At 33.7% G+C, this 22,944-nt stretch overlaps 2 protein-coding genes across 4 annotated transcripts; one reads left to right on the forward strand and one right to left on the reverse strand.

The window, feature by feature from the left end:
• The first annotated feature begins 212 nt into the window (after positions 1–212).
• On the forward strand, positions 213–3,919 carry LOC114162784 (N-glycosylase/DNA lyase OGG1). 3 transcript variants are annotated; one of them, XR_003599297.1, is made up of 5 exons: positions 218–919; positions 1,003–1,213; positions 1,336–1,564; positions 1,661–1,743; positions 3,575–3,919. XR_003599297.1 is itself a non-coding variant. In XM_028046761.1 (4 exons), the coding sequence occupies exons 1-4, from the start codon at positions 237–239 to the stop codon at positions 1,663–1,665; spliced, it is 1,128 nt and encodes a 375-aa protein (XP_027902562.1). In that variant the 5' UTR covers positions 219–236; the 3' UTR covers positions 1,666–1,997. The 3 variants fall into 3 exon arrangements, 1 of the variants encoding a protein (XP_027902562.1); XR_003599298.1 differs by lacking the exon at positions 3,575–3,919 and having other exon boundaries at positions 213–919; positions 1,370–1,564; positions 1,661–1,997; XM_028046761.1 differs by lacking the exon at positions 3,575–3,919 and having other exon boundaries at positions 219–919; positions 1,661–1,997.
• On the reverse strand, positions 2,770–11,424 carry LOC114162783 (beta-galactosidase 16-like). The gene is made up of 18 exons (XM_028046760.1): positions 11,181–11,424; positions 8,276–8,371; positions 8,061–8,173; positions 7,875–7,941; positions 7,574–7,666; positions 7,317–7,460; positions 6,880–6,974; positions 6,657–6,762; positions 6,462–6,546; positions 6,264–6,382; positions 5,985–6,146; positions 5,646–5,824; positions 5,450–5,541; positions 5,167–5,276; positions 4,726–4,818; positions 4,316–4,420; positions 3,950–4,095; positions 2,770–3,222 (listed from the first exon to the last, which is right to left on the reverse strand). The coding sequence occupies exons 1-18, from the start codon at positions 11,352–11,354 to the stop codon at positions 3,105–3,107; spliced, it is 2,097 nt and encodes a 698-aa protein (XP_027902561.1). The 5' UTR covers positions 11,355–11,424; the 3' UTR covers positions 2,770–3,104.
• Between the last annotated feature and the right edge of the window lie 11,520 nt (positions 11,425–22,944).

Here is a 22,944-nt window from a genome sequence, read left to right on the forward strand (position 1 = left end):
TTGTAAATTATATTTCTGAAGATATGATTCCTGGAAAAGTATTACAAATGTTATGTAGAAAAAGAAAATGATATTTAAACCTGGTTAGAATTTATATCCGTTAACTAGGCTAATCTAAGTGGATTTTTAAAATTTCTTTAATTAAACTTCAAGAGTCACGACTCAGCATCACCCGACCCGACCCGAACCGTCCTTATTTTACCGTTACTTTGTCCCTCGTAACATGAGATAGGGAGATGCAGTCGTTGCATTTGAGACTCGTCAAGGTCTCTCTTGCGGCCATGACCACCAAGAAGAGAAAAAGATCCTCGAAACTGATCCCACCCACTCCCTCAACGCCCCCAACTCCCCAAACCCAGGCCCGCCACTCTCTCAACACCGCAAAAGCCCGGGCCTGGGCCCCTCTCAACTTGACCCAGGCCGAACTCTCTCTGCCACTCACCTTCCCCACGGGCCAAACCTTCCGCTGGAAAAACACCGCCCCTCTAGAATACACCGGCGTCGTCGGGTCCCACCTCATAACCCTCAAACACCTCCAAAACGGCGACGTTTGCTACTGCCTCCACTCCCACTCTCACCCCGAAAAAGCCAAAACCGCCTTGCTAGATTTCCTTAACGCCGCCGTTTCTCTCGCCGGCTTATGGAAGGCGTTTTCCGCTTCCGATGCGAGGTTCGCGGCGCTAGCGCGCCACTTGAGCGGTGCGAGAGTGCTCCGGCAAGATCCTTTCGAGTGTTTGATTCAGTTTCTGTGCTCTTCCAATAACAACATTGCACGAATCACGAAGATGGTTGACCACGTGTCGTCCCTGGGAGAGCACGTGGGAGACGTTGGAGGGTTTCAGTTCCACGTTTTCCCTTCTTTGGAGCAATTTTCCTCTGTCTCAGAGCAACAACTCAGAGACGCGGGTTTCGGTTACAGGTTCATTAGTTACTAACCCTAACTACTCTTATGCAAGCATTCAATTGCAAATGTGTTTGTGACTATGATTGTCGTGTTGCTAGGGCTAAATATATAATTGGAACGGTTAATGCTTTGCGATCAAAACCTGGTGGAGGGGAAGAGTGGCTTCGTTCTCTTCGAAAGTTGGATCTTCCAGATGTTATATCTGCACTTTCTACGTTACCCGGTGTTGGCCCTAAAGTGGCTGCTTGCATTGCTCTCTTCTCGCTTGATCAACACCATGCCGTTCCTGTTGACACTCACGTTTGGCGGGTAAGCTTACACTTGTTAGTTATGGTTACTGATTGGCTATTGCATCTGTTGTAGAATGTTGCGATTCAAAGAGTTTAGCATAGAGCGTTTATTTGAATGTATCTCTTTTACACTTGGGTAAGATTGCCACCAAGTATCTCTTACCTGAGCTTGCAGGTTCGCAGTTGACACCAAAACTCTGTAATCGTGTTGCAGAGGCATTTGTTACCAAGTATGGTACATATGCTGGGTGGGCGCAGACTCTATTGTTCATAGCCGAATTACCTTCACAGAAGGCCATCATACCTTCACATTTGTGGACTATCAAACAACGGAATCCTGCAAAGGTAGAAGATGGCGAAGAAGAAGTTGGTAAGAGAAACACGTTTTGTTCTTAACCTTTTAAATTTGCATATTAGACATTTAACTTTCTGGCAAATATTTACTACGTTTTGTTTTTTCAACTAGAGTGAGATCTACAAATGGTGTGACTCTGAGGACATAAATGCACCAGACTTAGGTGTGACATGCTGCTGTCAAGAATTCATTAGGTAGAATATGCTGATACCACACTGGTTGTTCTGTTATACATACTGTTGAGTGTTTTTTCGTCTGGCTTTAATTTTTGTTCTCTGCATTTTATTAGCTTTTTTTTTATCTGCTGTAACCGATAGCTTACATCGTTCTTCTTCATTAATGAATAAGAACATAAACGAAAGATTTATTTTTCCCCATGTAATTTGACTTGGAGTTTTACTTTTCCTGTAAATAATTACTATGCCCAATTGATTATTTACTTTTTACCTCCCTTTCGCTCATTTGATACTTGTATTTGTAATGAACACATCTGTTTGCACATGTTCTTTTGTCTAATGGATGTTGATGTGTACATAAGCAACTTCCTCTAGTGGTTACATACGATTTAGTTTCTAACGCTTTCCTTGATGTTCTTACAAATTGTTGCATGCACGGTATTAAATTGCATCAAACTGTTTCTTATTTTGTTATTTTTCAAGAGCTATGCTAGTATGTACTTTGAAAAGGGTGATATTCACACAGGCATTGGTATTTAAACTTGTACGGTTTTCTTAGTTCTTCTTGCAACTTTCTTTATATGTATGCTATAACTTTGTGTTACTTCTTTCCTTTGACACATAATTTGCGCTCCTTTGAGTTGTAGAGTTGAGACTGGTGCTTCCTCTGTCATAAATGAAATCCTGGATAAATATATTTTCTCCTGTCACTGTGCACTTCTAATTGCTTATATTTCCCTGATGATGTAATACTACATATATTGTGTAAGGCCCCAACGACTAAGTTTGGTATTGAAAGGTAATATGATGTATTGAGTTCTTGATTGCTACATGCTTTTGGGCTATGATATGCCTGAATAAACATGTTCAGTTGTTAGTATATAATTCTTGACATGCATGTGGTATACGAAATAAATTATTAGCTACGTAGGCAGATGAATAGATAATTAATTATTCAAGCACAGGAAAGTTATAAAAATCTGTTATTTTTGTTTGAAAAAGCTCAATACTTTAAGCAAATGATAATTTTAAAACGCCTGAGAGTTATGTAAAACCTTAAGTCTATTTGATTGCTCTTGTTTATGTTATGTAATTTATATTATCACTTTACTGATGGCAAGCATCATCTGTCAAGAGAATTAAATCTGGCTGACAAGGACAGTGAATGGACATATTGAAATTCCTCACAACTAATGACAAATTCTTTCTCTGAACTCTTCCTTGCTTATATTTTGGGGATGTCTAAATATGCATCTGGCGGGAGAAAGGAGAGATGCAGGGCCATGCTGTCGTATATATTTCCTTTATCTATACACCTGCGCTCTCTGCATCCATGTTAAGAAGATAGATCATTCCTGTTTCCTCGTAATATGTATCTTTTACTGTGATGTGATGTAAACTGTGTCCAGAGTGATTGCAAGTGGGTTCCCAGTTTCTTCTTCTAGCAGAACTAGTAGGTTCCCTGTAGATTTTAGGAGGGATCGGGGTATGTGATACCTGAATAAAAATGTTAAATTGTAAGTGAATAAATGCCTGACTGTTGGTAGGAGACTAATTATATTTAGGTGTAAAAGCATTGTAAAATCAGAATTTTGAAGTGTGAATAAATAGAAAATTAATTATCAGGACACTGGGCACATAGATATGCGTTGCATTTGTTTGGAAATTTATGTACTCTAGATGACCATTTAGAATAACAACAGGGGAAAAAAAAAACGAAAAGAATGTATAGTAAAAACAATTATCTTTTATTTTTCACAAATAGGGTTACCCATTTTGAGAGTGGCTACACAATTGAAGAAGTTATAATATTTTATTTATCTGCATTTTTTTATTTATTTGATTGAAGGTATTGTTTTGGAAAGCTGTCTTAGTTGTGGTCAATCCGAGCCCGGCTCAGTCGTGGTCTCTTTTGAGAGTTGCCTTAATGGCAACCTCAAGAGTGATGGTTTACTTTCTCCTCAAATGAAGATATTACTTGAATAAAGCTTGGAACATCCTCAACTTTTACATATGTCTGTTTGTGGGATTGAATTATGTTACAAAACCAATTTCCATGGTTCATAAAAATATTTTGTATCTTTTACTCTTATTTTAAAATAATTACATTACTATGTGTTATAATCATTGAGGGAGGAGCTTCATTGAAATCAGTATCCGGCGTGTTTTGTGACATCATTTAGGGAAATAAGAATTTTTAAAATTATTATGGATAGGATTATACCATTTCTGCGAAGGTGTTCCCCGTGGCGTTTGGAAGGATACCCAATATCGGCCTATACCTTGGCCATTAATCCAAGTATAACCCTTTCCCATGGAATCAAGATTAAGCACTATCGGATCGTTTCCCTCTGGTGCATCAAACGTTGTCTGCCAATAATCATGGAAATAAAATATTGGTAAACTGTTAAAACAATATTGTAGATAAATGATAAGCAGTTGTGATGCAAATGGAAAGCAGTTTTCATTCCGTAGATAAGGGTAGTGACAAAAACCAGCACAAAAGCCTTTTAACATGTTTAGTCGAACTCTCCTCAATGTCCATTCTTGGTTAAGGAAAAAAAGTAGTGTGAAATTTATGATCACATACCTTATACCATGTGAGTGGCTTCGTTGAGCTTTGAAATCTTTCCCATTGAACTTTACTTGATCCACTAGCTGTGTAGATTTGCAATTTTTCTCCCAACAAACCAACCTTAATTACAACAAATGCAAGATCAACATGCAATGTGCAATATTTAGTTTAATAATTAGGAATCGAAGTAGAGGGTTCAAGTACACATATTCTTTTAATTTGAAATTTTAAGCAGCAGGTAATGAATATGTACGATTGAACAGAAGACTGTTCAGAGTAAATGATATGGGACAAAAAAAGTTATGTTAACTAACTTCTGAGAATACTTTGTGAATAGTATGTCAAGATAATTCACGATTGATGTAGCATGATTGACAATTGAAGTTTCATTGGTGGTGGGGGTCTAACAATTTAGAGATAGTCACCTGATATCCCCATGCTTGATTAGTGAAATCTCGGCCTTGAACTTTCACTCTACTTAAACCAGCAATCTTGTGCTCGAGATATGCTCCTGAGTTCTTCATGTAAAAATAGACATAAATTTCACGTAATTAATTATCTTTCTTTGGCTACCATACTGTCAAATAGTTATTTTGTATGATTATAAGCAAAGCATGCTGTATCTGCAGGCGCATGCTTGCCAGATATTTGTTTAAAAGTAAGGGATGCTTCACTAAGTCCTTAGTGTGATCTTAAATCTTGGTAGAGGAAAAGAAACATGAGAGACGAAATAACCATCATACTACCTGGAAGGCTGGTACTTTCATCTTTGGTATTTAGATACTGCGAAGATTAGTTTTTAATTTATTCTTCTTTAAGTGGCTTCATTTAATTGATCCTGAACATAAAACAATTAAGACAAATACCGGCAGTCCAACTGTTGCACTGAGGAAAGAAATATTGTTCATCCCTTTTATGAGATTGAGTTTGTTTTCCATGACAAAAGACGCATTTCTGTGACTTCCATGAGCAGAACCTAGAGTTAGGAGCATGTGTAGATCCCAATGTTAGCAACTCAAACTGTGCATTATAATCTAAAGTATATTTAAATAACCAAGTCTGTTGCCAAATGGATCAGTTAGTTCTATCCCGAAAAAAGATGCTTTCCTTCTTTCTAAAAAAAATGGGATCGTCACGGTTGAGGTTTACCTACTAGATTTCCGTTGATGAAGGTATGCAAAACATGTCCTTGGCTGTGTGCACTTAGAATGGATTGAGCATCAGGAGAATTGTCATTAAACCTGCACGAGATGTCAACAAGAATCTTAGTGTTATATATATGGACGTTGTATAGCATGTATGTATACATGTTCCTGGCATCAAGATCGTATGTTGCTAATTTTACCTAAATGTGTACCACATATAGTCAGATGTATCTTTTGCTGTGCTGATTTGATCCAATAGTGTATTTGCTCTTAATGTAGTATCGTCAAAACTCGGGATGGCTTCTTTGTACACTTTCCATTTCTCGGCTGAATTGAACTGTAAATATGACTTCATTGATCTGTCATTTTTTGTGCGTACCTATAAGAACAGAAAATATGAATCGCCTTTTAGTAGCATCAAGATGTTTGTCGAAGTTAATACAAGATTAAGTAGTAAACAAAGCACAAGGAAACTATCCAGCATATGTCTTGTCTTTTAAATAAATGATGACACTATATATTAAGCGTTTGATTTTTACCTTGGCAGTGTTAAAGGCTACACTCTTGCAGTCTGGTAGAATACTGATTGATTTGGGGGGTAATTGGTATGGAATATTTTGGAATTGAATTGTGACACTTCGATCTTCATTATTTTCCAGGAAGGCAGCACATTCTGTTGAGCTACTTTTGAAAACATAAGCCTGAAGAATGATGGAAAATGATTGATTTTGTTTAAAAGATCCGTCTTTTAGAGAGTACTTTATAAATTGTGACTCAAATACCAGTATTATAGTGAATTGACCCAATAGTTTTCTTACGTTTTGTCGTGAGCCCAAGCTGAAGCTAGTTTGAGTACCATAAAGTAGGGTTTTTGAACATGACTTGATTGCTGCATGTAGCTCCTTAAGATGGCCCCATTTTGGTTGCCTAACCAAACCTGCTTACCTTAGCATAGTCAATCACGTTGTGATTCAATATCTATATTTTACTAAAATGGAGAAAGGAAGGAAACATACCGTATTCATCTAGTGGAGCTTCGTCATAATAGGATGTCGTTACGAAAGCGGAGGCTATCCTGTCGAAATTGGTTCCTCCATGGTACTGCATCAAATCCACATATCAAGCCACTTAAAAGAAAAATAATGGCATGCCTGATTACATGCTGGGGATAAAGAAAAGAGAAACCGTTACAACAAGGTTATGAATGATACCATGTAGTAATTGACATAGCTTCCTCTCTTTGCAATGAACAGAGCAACATTGTACGCAATGTCTTCAGCAGATCTTATGTATGGTACTCCACCAAACACTTGGTAACTTCAAATTTTAACGTGAAATGATTGGAATTAGACTTCTCAAAGGCTTTGAAAGTAGCACTTTCTGTGAAAAAAAAAAGGTTCGTAAATTGTAATGCAGAATTTCACAAGAACTTACAAACTTGTCCAGTTCTCTGTCCAGAGTGAAGGCTTGTTAGGTGAGTTAGGCCCCTTAAAAGTTGTACCGCACTGCATGCCATTGCATGTGTTGATCTGCAGATTACATGACTTCATTTTATACATGATGTAATATGAATAATATAACTGATAAGAAGTAATAAGAATTAGTAATACATTTCTTTAGTGCATTTTGATTGCCAGTTCTGGCTTAATTTTTCCGATTCAAGAATCCATTTTTTGCGTAAACATTCACATCCCTGTACAGTGTTATTAGATAAGGATCCAACGATAGGTATAATTATTGTCCTTTTCTCTGAAGTAAATAATATCCATTATGCTTGAGCTTGTATGAAGTGTAGTATATTTCAAAATTCTCCATTTCTTGTTTTATTGAACAATGGATTTGACAAAATTCCAGGGAAAGTAGAGACTAACCACGGGATCAGGAGCATTATCTTGCTTGCACATGACCCAAGGCACACCAGTTTGGAGTCCCACGGCCATTTGGGCAGCCCAACGAATATAAGATAGTCCTTTCTCGTGAAACGCCCCCTCAACGTTCCCATATTCGTTCTCAATCTACAATCACCATAAACCATTTACAAAATCCAAAAAATAAAAAATAAAAATAAAAATAAAAAAATAAAACAAACACAATTGACAAGTGTTGTTGGTTGGAAGTTTAAACAAACCTGTGATAGTATGATAGGTCCTCCTTGCGAAGCATAAAGATTAGCCGATTTCATCACGTTGACTATTCTGGCAGCGAACCTTTGCATGTGAAACTGCCATTAATGAATGGTCTGTTAATATCAGACTTGAGTGAAAAGTATATAGTAAAGAGTAATTTGTGTTAATGTCTAAGGAGACATGACCCAAATACTAAATAATATTTTGGATAAAGTAACAAGAGACAGATGGACTACCACGCTTGTGTAGTTCAAATTACAGTGATAGATTGAGGATCACAGTTCAGAAACTAGAGTGGAATACCTTGAATTGCTCATTGTCAGATCTGAATACGATACCCGGAATATCATGTAACCAAATTGGAAGACCCCTGCACCAAGAAACCCGCAACTCAGTTTCTTCTACTACGGAATCATTATCATAGTGTTTCTTATCATCAAAGTTCCCAAAGTAACTTCACTGACAACCAAAATATGCTTTAATTCTTACCCATATGTGCATTCACTCTCAATGTATGGTCCAATTCTGAGGGTTACATATAAACCCTGTGCTTGAATTTCCTTAATGAATCTCACTATATTATGCCTCCCTCTAAAGTTATACTACAAACCAAGTAAAAGATGCTTCTCGTAATTAATGAGCTTTAAGAAAATACATGAGAAAAAAAATATATAGACGAGTAGACAGGGTTTGAGTTTGGTCACCTGGCCTTGTTGAGGTTCGTGAAGGTTCCAAAACACGTAAGTTTGTATGACATCTAATCCACCTTCCTTAGCTTTCGCAATTAAATTAGGCCACATCTGTTCAAATCATCAGCAAATTACAATTCACAATTTAGAGATTATTTTTTTTTTTTTTATGTTATTCTTATTTACCTATTCCATTATTCCAACACGCAACTTTTCTATACCCACATTAATTCCTGGCTTCTTTTCATTTAAATTTTACTAAATTACTACGTGAGCCCCGTCTGCATTAATATTGATATAATCTCTTTTAATTCAAACGTAGAAAAATTTCTTCCGTTCATAAAAAAAAGTTAAATCGAAGTCGTTTATGATGCCTACACGTGACCCTTTTCGAATGGAAAATGAGGTTTTGACAAAAAATATTTTGACAAAATTGACAAACTTTCTATAAATAGGATTAAAGTAGATTAAATTTTTAATTTTTAATTTTTAATTAAAAAGAAGTAATAAAAGTAGTACTTTTTTACTTTATTTAGAAGTAATAAAAGTAATGTATCATTTTCCTTTTCGAATTCGATTCCCATTGTTTAATCCTTTAGCGCATGTAGCTAATTTTGGCCCTTAATGATTGCAAACCCCCAAAAGACCTAACCCACTAAATTTGATTACAAGCTTTACATGAACGAACAATGGCTCAACAATGAGCATTTTTTTCACGTTCAAATTAGTAAGCTTAGAACAATATGATACGCTAATTATGTGATTTTATGAATACTTATTTTACCATAATAATAAAATGAAAAAATATAAAGAGATTCTACCGTGTTCTTATTTTCATTATTATTATGATAATAATAATAATAATAATAATAATAATTTCGTTGCCATTAATAATTGACCCAATACGAGAACTTGAGAATATACATACAAGTTTGCTACAAATTAGGTGTCATGAATTAATATTCTACAAAAAAATTGAACCTTGTTTTTTTTTTCAGATATATCTCTTTATAATATATTTTTTTTCCGCGTAAGAGGTTCTTCAAGTTTAAAGCAACGAATAATTCACAAAAATATCCCTTATCTCAAAATTAAATTCAACTTTTTTTCTTCTCTAAAAACCAAAAAAAAACAGTTAATAATGGTCGTTGAGAACATATAAATTAAAAAATTAAAATCTTAAATTGTTTGTAGAGAATATATATATATATATATATATATATATATATATATATATATATATATATATATATATATATATATATATATATATATATATATATATATATATATATATATATATATATATATATATATATATTAAATTGCAACTCTAACGTGGCTTCTTTTAACGTGGTTTTCCTGAACCTCCTATTATATGTTAAGCATAATCATTATCTGAATTTTTTTGGGACATGCGAATAATTTAATATTTAAAAATGTTATTGTGGTGTTAGGACCCGCTTTACTCATTTGGTATTAATAAATATTTAATAAGCCAATCTTGATATTATAATCAATATGTTTAAATTACTTTTAATCATATTAAAATGTATTTTTATTAATAAATACAGTAAATATAAACAATAAACAGGAAAATATTAACATAAAAATAATTTTCAGACATTATATTAAATAAAAATGGCAAGGAAAAATAAATAAGATCTCCATATTTATTGACTAATATATACTCAACAGATGGGCACTATCCTAAATAGTAATCAAATCCCATCAGACATTTTCTCAAAAAAATTACATAATACGCTGACCATATTTTTGAAGATTTATTTCGTTAAATTTGAAGAATACTCCCTGCACATACAATCTTGGATTTTCCTACTTAACGATGATATAAAAGTAGATTTTCTACAAATTAATTACTCTGACCATTTTCTACTTAAGTACTCTTTAATCCACTAGTGAGAAAGTTCTGTCCTGAGTGGTCCACTAAACAATTATTAAACACAATTAGATGACAACTTAATCATAGATAGGTTCAGGGAAGAACAGAAACTGAATCCAATTTTGACTCCAGTGAGATCCGATCGTTGATTAAAAAATAAATTAAGGAGATCCAGTCAAAGCTATAGTGGATGAAGAAAAATGAAGAGTGAAAGATGGAAGTTCCCTTAAAAAATAGTTTAAATCCCAACACTAAAATAGTCAGCTCCAAAGTTTAAACCAAAAGAGGAGAGAGTGAGAACCATGCGTCAATGGTCTCCATGTGAACTCAAACCTTCATTACACTGCTACACATGCATCACTAACACTAGATGTACAAAAAAAAAAAAAAATACAATTTACATTCTTAAATAAAGTACCAAGACTTTATATTATATATATAGTTCATATATAATAGAATTAGAAGACCCTGCAACTTGCTTTCCATTATATAATAAAACAAACCGCTTGTCTTTTTGTAAGATTATTTATGCCAATCTTGCATTCTTTTTATATATAAATTAATCTTTGAGAAGTGATGTTTAAACTAACAACTTAATCACTGATCTTATTTTCTTTTCCTACCATATTTATATTACTTATTATATATGTATATTTGTGTGGGTTGTTGGGGGTGTCTAACAATATTTTCATTATTTTTTTTATTACCGTTTTCAACCACATCGATAAAGAAGTGTAAAACAAGAATAACGTGAACCAACCATAGCGTTGCAAGAATAAACCGTATCAACGCTAAGTTGCAGAGAGTATTCCAACGATGATGGAGCACTCTTTGATATTTCTTACCTAACAATACTACAACCAAAACCAAACGGTTCTTATTTTCTCCTTCTTATTATCTCTTTATCCTTAACCCAGAAACATAGCACAAACACACCATATACGAACTCTATAGTACAAAATGAAAAGAAAATCGTGTGTGTGAAAAATTCAAGAACAAAGAGTGAGGGTGGCGTACCTGAGGAGTGCTGCGAGGATAATGAATTGAACCGGAGAAGAGGATTCGATGCTGTCCATCAACGATTAAGGATCTTCCGTCGTAGGTGACATTGCCACCATAGGCGCCACCGATAAACGCCGTTAAAATGAATGCTAACGGGAAACACCGTCTCCACCACCACACCTTCACCATTTCACCTTCAACTGTCGTTGTAACTTTTTCAGCTTTTGGTGATGAAGCACTCTTAATCTATATATATATATATATATATATATATATATATATATATATATATATATATATATATATATACACATGTGTTGTTTGCGTGATGGTCATTTATTTATATTAACAAGGTTTTGTTAGAAATGAAAGTGGTTCATATATAATACATGGAGTTAATATAAATGTTATTAACAAAAGAATTAGTTAAATAATGTAAATAATTAATTTACCCGACAGGCCCACATCACATGGTTTAACGTATAAGAAACCAATTTCGGGATTCTTTTCAATGCATTTCAATTGATTGATACAACACTGAATCAATTTTTCTCGAATTTTTGAATAAAAAAACGTGGTTAATTACTATAATTACTTTTTGTTAAGTTGTATTATTTCTGCATCAAAGGATTTATGTATGTTTGCATTACATGTGACTATCTCCTTTATGTATTTTTTTTTTCGTTTTATGTACAACTAAAGAATTCTTTTAAGGTGAAATACAACTTTTTGTCGTCAGATTTTGGTGTTCTTTCCCGTTTACAGTAAGAACGGCGATTGAATAATGATTGGTTGTAGCTTAACTGCTAACAGAAAAAGTAGTTAATTATAGTGAATAAATAACTTTGTTTTCAGTACAATATTATTTCATAGTTTCTATTAATTGCACCAGAAAAGGAAAAATCTGATAAGGATATTAATTCATTTTATCAAAAAGCAATGCAATATTTTTTCTTTGCATTGTACAACAAGACAAACGAGTAGATTTGGTAATAAGATATATCTAACCTCAAAATTAGTTGTTTTTTAATTATAAGCTGGTTTGCTTATATATAACAATTTTAATTTTTTGAAACTCTCAAAAATATCAAAGGATTATCTCACAAAACTAAAGAGTTACGATGGGACAAATAAATTATTCGCTGCTACTAAGAGTAATACAAAGTAACACGAAAACTAGTTACTTACTAAATAAATAAATAAACTTAATCAAATTTGTTTTCAATGACTTTAGATATTTTCAGACACACTCGTAGTAGTCACCAAGTCTATTGCATTTGCATTTCTATTTTTATACACAAATAAATTAATATAATATAGTACTATCCTTTTAAAATTCGAACAAGATCATTTACTAGAGATCCATTTTTCGTTGCTTTAATTTTAATTTGGCAATTTGATTCCTAAATGAATAAGTTGGGTTTGGGTTGCTATGTGTTGGCCCAAGTCATGCTGAATCGGTTTAGGTAAGACTAAGTCCATGTGTATCCATGTCAGGTCTAGTCAAGGTTAAGACAAGTCAAGTCAAATCCGATTCAAGTCAAGTTAGATTTAAGTTCAATCAAGTTGAGTTTAGATCAGGTTAAATCGAGCTCAGGTCAAACCGAGTTAAGTTAAACCCATGTCAAGTCAAAGTTATATTGAGTCAAGTGGACTCAGGTACATGTCAGTTTAGAAAAAGTGTGTTTCTACATTAGAAAGAGTAGAGTCAGACTCACATCAAATTGAGTCAAGTCATGTCTATATTGGACCAAGTTTAAGTTAGATTCATGTCTAACAATTTTGGAATAAGTTGAACCCAAGTTAAGTTATGTCATATTGAATAAGTTTGGCTGAATTTTAACATTTCAATCAAGTTTCAAATAGTATATGCAATACCCTTCTTTTCCAAGTTTTCCAAAAACAGATACCCAAACCCCCTCCCTCTCATGTGGCTGGATGATGAATTCTTCTAGGTCAAGCTGAGGAATTCTGCTTCTCCTCTCTTAGGTTGTCTTCACTCAAGTATTCACCCAAAGATAGGTAAGGGAAGCTGACTTTTCACCCAAATTTCGTATGAAATGTGTTCATGAGTGATTGAATTGCTTGATTGTGTGTTCAATTCATGTTTGAAATTGCCTGTGTGTGAAATTGGGTGTTGGATGATTCTGAGCGAGCCTGCATGTGAAGAACATATGTGATTTCCTGGTAGTTTCGCCCAGGCGAGCTGCTCTCGCCTGAGCGAAAATACCAGAAGAGCACCTCTATCACTGCGTGAAATCTCACCTAGGCGAGCCGGAGTCGCCTGAGCGAGATAACTTCTCATCTAGGCGAGCCAGTTTAGCCTGAACGAGAGTTCGCCCAAGATTTTATTTTGCCACTGTAAGAGGTCTCGCCCAGGCGAGAGCAGCTCGCCTAAGCGAGACAAACTCTCTAGCTTAGGCGAGACCCTCTAGCCTAAGCGAGTTTCCCTGCAGAAGTTAGCTCCTTCACTGTTTTTGACTAATTGATATTGTATTAATTGCATTAATATGATAATGGCTGGTCTTGTATGTGATCCTTATGCATGATAGTCAGTGTGATGGAATTGAGTGTGAAATTGGTATGAATGAGAATGTGTTGGAGTTAGGATTTCAAGAAAAATTCTAAGGAAAATGGTTTTAGTAAATGTAAGGGCATGAGGACTCATATTGGTGGCATCCTGACGCTCCTAGTAACCATTAAGACTCATGTAGAGTATGATGGATTACGTCGGGGGAGTAGCAGGAGGTCCTGGTCTATGGACCTGATTCGTCATAGACGTGATGGAGCTTATCTTGGGAGTGGTTGGATAAATACCCCTTGTGCCTAAAACTCTGCAGAGTTTGGAAATCGTCACAAGTGCAATTTAAAATATTTTAATGACTCGTATAATTATGATAAACATTTGAAAGTTAGCCGAAATCTTGTTGTAATTCAAATTTACTTTACTGTTAACCTAATTTAAATAAGAGTTTTTGGGAATTGAAACTTTTCCAATACATTACAGACAAATAAAAAACATCTTATTTTATAAGTGTATTGCAGTCTACCTGAGTCATGAATCAAATCGACCACTCCACACTTATATTATTACAATAATATTAGGTTAAAATACTCCGTTGGTCCTCGTTTTAGTTCAGAAATCTCAAATTGGTCCTCGTATTTTAATTGGTCTCAATTTCGTCCTCGTTTTTGTAATTCAGTATTAAATCAGGGCAATCGTTAACTGTTGGTAAACGACATTTATATGTGATGATGTGGCTGTAATGTTCAATCTTACGTGTCAATGAGTTGTGGTTGGCACCTTAAACAACCATTGTTGTCTTCTCTTTTAAGAAGGTAATATTGGGAGAGGGTAAGTGTTTGAATTTGAAAGAGGGTGCGGAAGGTTTGTGGTCTCCTCCGTTTTGCTCGTCCTGCACCGGTAATGTCTCCCTCTCATTCTTGCTCGTCCTCGTCCTGCACTTGCAATGGTTGGGGAATGAAAAATTCTACCGTTTCTTCTCATGGGGGTGTGGGGAGGAGGTTCGATTTCGCATCTCTTTGCTATTGCGGTGAGAAGGCAACCATGAGAACTGTTAGAACTGCTAAGAACAGGGGGAGAAAATTTTGGGGATGCCCAAAGTTCAAGGTATGAGATATGAAAATGAATTTAGTTCTGTTTTTTGTGGATGTTGTTTTTGTATTTTGGTTTTGGAAAACCTAATTTTGCAATTGGGGGTTTTTTGTTTCGTTTGATAGGGTGGAAGTGAAGAAGTTGTTGGCTGCAAATTCACGCAATCACACTGATTTTCCCAATCCAATCCCTAATTCCCTAATTACAACATTTAGGATTTTTCAAGCACTATGTTATTTTTAATTCAGTCCACGCAGTCACTGTGCCATTCTGAAAAATAATACATAACGCCACGTCAGAAAATCAAAACCAAGATAACGTTAAAAAATTTAACACTGTTACTGATTGTTCTGATTTAATACTGAATTACAAAAATGAGGACGAAATTGAGACTAATTAAAATACGATGACCAATTTGAGATTTCTGAACCAAAACGAGGACCAACGGAGTATTTTAACCATAATATTAAAAAAAAAGTAAAATAATTATAACATCATTCAACTTACGAGAGGATACAAAGTTGTTGTATTGCATGGTTAAAAGTTATACCTAAATTCGCACGAAGCGCAAGGAAGAAGACAAGGAAAAATGGTGACATAATGTGGCAAAGAGGATATTTAAATTTATTTTATCAAAAAAATTAAAAAAACAATAAATTAAAATTAAATTGTATATAAAAATACTTTATACTTTTAAAATATAATTTTTAACTTATACATAAATTAGTTTTAGTTTATATTAGTTTTCTTTTAATTTCCTATTTAATAAGAATTTCTGGAAAAAAAAAATTAAACATTGAATATCCATTGCGACGAGTGGGGGAGTATTTGATCCCCGCAAGAATTCCTTTTTTGGTTTCTCTGTTGCTTTACGGAAATAACAACTTTATTTTCGTTGGGTTGCGTTAATGATCAAAATTTCTGCACTGATGTTTATCTGAACTATGAATCGTAAATTGGACAAAAAGGAAAAAGGGAAGAAATATTCCATTATCATCTGATTTGTGAAAAATGGAAAAACAGAGAAATCTGTTTATATATTTAATAATACTATTTAAATTAATATATTTCTTTTCCTTTTCTATCAGCTATTGTACTTTACTTTCCCTTCAAATTTTCTCTAGTAAAGAAATTTTCGTTCAATGTAAAGGAGAACAAAAAATGGTCTTTCAAGTTATTAAGGAATAAACGAATCAATACCTTATCTTATTGAATTCAATTAAAGCAATTTTATTTGATGTAGGGTTTTGAGTGTGATCAACAATTATTGAGGTATAAATAATCATGACATATATATCCTTCTATCCATAGATTGCAGAAACCAAAACCATTTATTATGAAAGTGATACAAAAAAATATAAGAGATCCAAGAGATAGGTACACAACTAATCAATGCATATCACAAATGCTCTAAATAGACCATTTCTGATAAACAAAAATCTATCCTAAGAAATCATTAATATATATATATATATATATATATATATATATATATATATAAAAGATTTCTTTTGGTGTATATAATTTTTTTCCATTTTATCTTTTAAATAAAATTTAAAATAATTACTTTATTATTTTATTTTTTAAATTATTCTATTTAAACTTATTTTATTCTTTTAAATGATTTTTTATTTAAATTTAATCATTTTTAATTAAATTAATTACTTATAATGAAAATAAGAAGACACACGTTTTCACATGTCGTTTTACTTAGTATATATAATAAAGATAAAATATAATTTGAATTAAAAAGTAATAAAATATATTTTTAATTGCATAAAAAAATTATATTGATGTGAAATTTCTCTTTTCCAAATATTTCTTTTAAATTATATTGATAAATATAAAAAATATCTTGAGGTAACCTTCACTAAAAAAAAGTGATTTTTTTTTTCATGAACTGTATGTTGCATGACCTCCTCAAACTATTGGAGGCCAAGAGTTGTTAATGTAAGGCCCCCATTTTATTTCTGCCATACAGTTAGTGGGCTGCCCTTGTAAGTGGGTCTAAGGCCGGCCCAACATATAAAATCCTTAGGTCTGTCCTAATTTCACACTCGCTCTCACTCTCGCAGAAACACAGCAGCCGTCACCTTTCCCTTACGCACTAGAGTTCTGCTAGGGTTTCGGCGTTCTTCCGATTCACGTTCCATCTTGGCCATTGTTCTGCTCACCTTGCTGTTCCAGTTTGCGAGTTGGGTTCTAGAGCTGTTGTGCTCCCTATTTCAGTGTAGAAGTCCCGCGCAAACCCATTCCAGGTAAGGGAAGCTAGGACCCTCGGTTTGTTTGGTACGAGTTGCTATTTTATGTGGTTGGTGATCTTCTTGTGTTTGCCTGTTGATATGGATGTATGATGCGGTGGGATTGTTGCTTGTGGTACGTATTTGCGTCTGTTGCAGGTGAAAACAGTGGCGGGCACTGATAAACTCGCCCAAGCGAGCTAGTCTCGCCTAGGCGAGATTAACATAGGCTCGCCTAAGCCTTTTTCCCACGAATGGTCGCCCAGGCGACCCGCTGTGGCTTTTGAGCGAGCAGGCAACTCGCCCAGGCGAGAGGGATCTCGCCTAAGCGAGATCCCGCGTTGCTCATGCTCTTGTCCTTGTGCCCTCGCCTAGGCGGAGGGGGTGGCTCGCCTGAGCGAGACCCCTCAGCCTGAGCGAGGTGCTGGGCGAGACAGTGCTGCGATTGGATGTTTGGTTGTTCCTGAATGATCTGTTTTGGTTGAGTATGATTGTATGATGAGTGATATGTATATAATGGAACATGAGGTATGTTTGGCATGATTCATGAATTGCGTATGACGGGTTGGGTATGATATTGGCATGTGAAATGAATGAGTGGTATGGAACTAAAGGGACACGTGATTAATATGAGATGAGGCCCTAGATTCATGGAGTGGTGATGATCAGAGGTATGAATTCGAGATATGATGCGTATGAGGAATTAATCTCAAGGGTTGGTATGGAAATGTAAATATGATTTTATGTTTGTTTATTTCTGAGCTATGAATGTTGGTCCGTGTCAGCGTATAAATTCCTTGGGGTCTCTAGGTGAGACCTCTGGGGTCGCGCTTCAGTGGTCGGGACGTAATTCCAAGACCCCTGTTAGTGGATGTCCATGGTGGTGCCCCATCTGTATAACTAGGTAAGGATTCAAGGTAAGGACTGCATCCTGACACTCTAAGGGGCCAGTTAGTCTCACTTAGAGCGGTCTGACCCCTGTGGTGAGAGTAGCAGGAGGCCTGAAATTCATCAAGGGCTAACCTTGTGGTGAGGGAGATTTGATTCATCGTAACACTTGTAACGCATAGCTCGGGGGTGAGCAGCTCAGGGTCGAGCAGAGGTATCCACCACAAGTGCAAGCATCCGCTGAATCCGACTAAGTTATACGTATCCGGATGAGTCGAGTCGAGTCGTAGTGTATTGAGTGAAGAGTCATAACATGTTTGGTTGTTACATGGATACGAGATGATGAATATATATATTGGACTGTATGATGCATAAGTTGTTGGCTCTAGCTTACCTTGGTTGTTGTATGGTTGTCTTGTATGTAGTTCTTCTTTCTTGCGATGATCATTGACTTGGTTGATGGGAGCAGATGGGCGAGATTCTCGTGGTCAGCAAGGGAATGGTGATTCAGCAGCTTAGCCATCTGGGCTGAAGTCGTTTTATTCATGATTTCTTTAGGGTTTAGGGCTACGGCCCCTGTATCGTCTTATGATTTCTTACTCTACACCTTTTTGTTAGAATTGTATCTGGTTTATGTTGGCATCGTGGTGTGCCAGGTTGTAGGGGTTGCGTTAAGGACCCTAATACTACGCTGCTATACTTTATCGCGTGACGTTTCCTTTAATTTGGTTTAATAATTAAATGGGACGTTACAGTTCCAGATGATATTAGTAGTAAGGTACAATCGTAATATTTCGGGTTTGTACTATGTTAAGCAAACAATCAAATAATTGCGCTCAAATTTGAGAAAGTTCACTTTAATTTCCGCAATAAAATGTTACACTAAAAAATAATAGTATATTTATATATATGTATAATCTTTTATATATAATTTTATTAATTATTAAAACTTAATTATCTATTTTATTAATTATTAATTTAATGATCAAGTTTATCCATAATTGAGAATAACACGTACGTGTATATATTATATTCAACTACAATAATCATGTAGACATAGGACAACTACAGATATATTTTTGAAATACAAGTTTGAAAACAAATGCTATAATATCTTATCTAGACCCACTTATTGTTATTATTACATTTTTTTACGTGGTTCAATTGTAATTTTAGAACTTGTTGAGAGACAACAAATTATGGTGTATTATTAATTATCTTAAACTCCCCACCAAGCCATCAAGATATGTCGTATTACACCGCCAAACTTGATCATGTGCAAAATCCACCGAACTTAAATGCTACATTGGTACTTCTTCCTCTATGTTAAGTTTAAGGTTGTGTTTTCTTGAGAAGAAGGATTAGAGAGAGAGAGGTCAAGATCGAAAGGATTAGAGGTTGAAGTTGATGTTGTTTCTTTTAAGTGATTCAAAGGTGATTCTAGAGTAGATTAGAGAGTAAAGTTTCTAAAAATTTATGACTGAATGGACTATTATGATATATTAAAAAAACTTTTAATAGAAAAAAAAAGTTAGATTACCAAAATGTCCCTATTGTTATAGATAATATAAAATTATATATAAATAATTTAAAATTATTTTATAAATTTTATTGAATGATTGAAAATATAAAAAAAATATTTATAAAAAATGAATGATACAATATATTTTGTATAAAAATAAATTTAATATATAAGGTGGAAAATAATTAATTTACATGGAAACTTTTTTCTTTTTAATAGTAATTTTAGAAGTAATAAATTTTTATTATAACCATAATAAATTATTATTATCGTTAACATAGAATTAAGAATGTGAACTAAAACCACGTGTATTGATTTTAACCGCCAAATCACATGTAACAAAAATTAAATAATGAAGGATAATTTGGTAAATCCAGCTTGTCACCCCCTAATCTCACTATAGATGGTGAGATTGAATTTTCAGTCAATCCCTCTAATCATCTCCTTCCATCACCTTATATCACCTCTAAAAGAACACATTACTCACCTCCTAATCATCTCTTCTCATTCCTTGTGAATAGTACATCCACCCAAAAAAACACAACATAAGTGATGACATTGAAATGTTTATATTTGTGGTGATTGTGATGTAAAACATTATCGATGGAAGGTTGATATTGTAAATTAGTCTAGAAGTATAGATGATTTTTAAAGATCACACTCAAGTATGTTATTAATAAAATTTCAAAGTTGTAAATATAATTTATATTAATTGAGTTGTATTTTCTAAAAAATATCATCTTTGTATAACTTCTTTCTAAAGTTATTTTTTATTTTTTTATAATTCTAACCTTATTTTTCATCCTTTCGAAAATTAAAAGCTATAGGATTGATCTAAGGAAATAACTGTACACATCTATCCGATGAGAAGGAAAACCATAACAAGTTCACTTTTTGTCCCTTTTCTGAGGTCAATTTGCATTTTGAGTTACAAGTGAGTTATGATTCAAAATAGCTTAAATTGAATATTATTTTGTCTATAATCATAAGGATATGCTTAAATTTCTAATTCAAGTTTGGTTTGTATAGTTATATCATCCTGTAAAAAATAGAACTCTAAGGAACAACTTTGAGTTAAAGCTGAGGTAAGGGAAACTAATATCAATTCTTGATTGTTGTACTTGTTGGTTTATAGCTTCATACTCGATTAGATTGTATGATTGATTTGGTTTGAGTTGCTTGATTGATACAATTTATGAAGAACTATGTTGAATGAATTTCTGGTGAATGAGAATTATGTTAAATTGGGTATCTGCATAAATGTTGTTTGAAATAGTGGAAGTTGAGATGTTCATGTTCACTGGTTTCCTGATATGATGATGTGCAATGAGTTGGTATCGCTAGGACCTTGGGATCTAAAGTCAATGCACTCCAGTGACTATAATGTTGGCTACCACCCTAATGTCGTGTTTAGTTTTGAAGATGATTTGGGAGAATAGATTTGAGAGGACAAAGAGGTGAATGAAAGGTGAGATGCACGGATTTAATATGAAAGTTGACGAGTGATGTAATGTCGTGGCGAATCTTCAAAAAATATGTCGAGAGTGCCTAGATAAATATATAAAAAAATTTTAGGGTGTCAAATATAAAATACATACTAAAATTAAAAAAAAAAAAACTTGGGGAGCAAAAGTCTCCTACCTTCAAAGTTCTGCCACTGATGTGATGGATTTGAAGATTAAAAAATATTTTAATGGATAAAATTAGATTATTATTATTTTATCCTTAAAGATAAATGTAAATTAAATTTAAATGCAATTAGTGTAAATTATGTTAAAATGAAATATAAGTTCTTATTTAAAATAAAATAAAAAAGTTAAAATTGATTAAATCATATTAAAATAAAAAGGGATTTGTATTGAATTAAATTTTGTAAGTATAATTTGTATATTATTATAATTGTTAATAACAATATTATTATTTATTATTATTATTATAATGAAATAGGTGTTTATATCAAATTAAAAAAAAATAAGAATTTATGGAATTACATTCAATTAAAATAATATTGGTTTGTATTAAGTTTAAATTAAATAGATGGGATAAGTTTATATAAAAATAGTATTAATATCATTTTATGAAATTATTTTAAATTAAATGATATAGTTTGAAGTTAATGTAAATGTATGAATATGATAATAATAATTATTTTTATTTTTAACATAATAATAATAATAATAATAATAATAATAATATTATTATTATTATTATTATTATTATTATTATTATTATTATTATTTTCAAGAGCTCCTCATTCTTTCTCAAAATTCTTTCTTCTTCTCTAGCATGCTAACCATACACAACCAACCACCACAACGCGATAATTAGGGGTACCTCCACATCTCAAGATCACCAACAACACGAGATCACCATTGTTCATGGGAGATGCACGACCTCCTGCATTATGAAAATGACATAAAATGAACACGAGAATAACATTGGAAATGGCGTAAAATGGAAGGGAGAATTGATTCTAGAAAGATGAGAGTGGGTTCTGCTTAACAACTAACGAGGCAAAAATATCAACCCATTAGGCATGAATTCAAAATTTTCTCCTAGGGAGCTCTCTGGCTGAGCCAAACTAGGCGCCCCTCTATTTCCACTGGGTGGTTTTGGTGAATTAATGCATGGAGTTTGAGATGTGATCTTTTAAGAATGGGTGTGATGTTTGAGGAATACTCTCTATAAATGATGTTGAATACGATGAGAAAATGGAATGATTGAATTTGAAATGTTATGAGAATTGTGTTTATGTATTGATATGGTGTTTCTAATGACGAATGTTATATCAATTAGTCTAGTGTTATGCATTGAGTAAGGATCCATATTGTGAAGTGATCCTAACTTTAATAAACTTACACATTCATATAGAGAATAAAGATTAGATTGTGAGAATTGAAGGAGGTTCCTATAGCGGGACTTGAGACGGGGGGCTTACTTTTGACGATGTTATCAATGGATTAACCTTGTCATGAGGGATTGAGACATGGTAAATTGGGGTCGATTGCGACATTTTATTTCATGATTACATGACAAGTGCAGAACTTCACGAGTATTTAATTCAATGCATAAGTATTCCATAATTAAGTCTAGAGTGGGTATGTTTAGAGTCTATAACAATACGGTTGAATTGGAATGAGGATGGATCAATAATTTGAGTGTTAGTAAATTTTATAGTATATCAAATTACAAATTTTGGTTGCTTGAAATCATCACTACTTTACTCTTTTCTAGTTGTTGTTTGTGTTTCTCTTTTGCTATGATATCAATTGTATGCATAAGCATATTAGAGTGCAAGTGGTAGTGATACTAGACTATAGAGGAATAGAATTGGATGTCAAGGAATATATATATATATATATATATATATATATATATATATATATATATACACACACACACACGTAAACAATATGTTGTAATGCAAATTGAGCAGTAAACCAAAGTTCAAACCTGACTCAACCTTTGACCCGACTCGACCTTCAGTCTATCTCGACCTTCGGACCGGACAGA

Source organism: Vigna unguiculata, chromosome 9 (assembly GCF_004118075.2).
Source record: "Vigna unguiculata cultivar IT97K-499-35 chromosome 9, ASM411807v1, whole genome shotgun sequence".
Classification (NCBI taxonomy): Eukaryota; Viridiplantae; Streptophyta; class Magnoliopsida; order Fabales; family Fabaceae; genus Vigna; species Vigna unguiculata.

Bases quoted from the DNA above. Each gene is read 5' to 3' on its own strand.
- LOC114162783 (XM_028046760.1), bottom strand. From the start codon at position 11,354: ATGGTGAAGGTGTGGTGGTGGAGACGGTGTTTCCCGTTAGCATTCATT. The intron at 8,372-11,180 runs GTACGCCACCCT...TGATTTGAACAG, and splicing joins ATCCTCGCAGCACTCCTCAG to ATGTGGCCTAATTTAATTGC. The intron at 5,542-5,645 runs GTAAAATTAGCA...CATCTCGTGCAG, and splicing joins TATATGTGGTACACATTTAG to GTTTAATGACAATTCTCCTG.
- LOC114162784 (XM_028046761.1), top strand. From the start codon at position 237: ATGCAGTCGTTGCATTTGAGACTCGTCAAGGTCTCTCTTGCGGCCATG. The intron at 920-1,002 runs GTTCATTAGTTA...TCGTGTTGCTAG, and splicing joins GACGCGGGTTTCGGTTACAG to GGCTAAATATATAATTGGAA. The intron at 1,214-1,335 runs GTAAGCTTACAC...CACTTGGGTAAG, and splicing joins TTGACACTCACGTTTGGCGG to ATTGCCACCAAGTATCTCTT.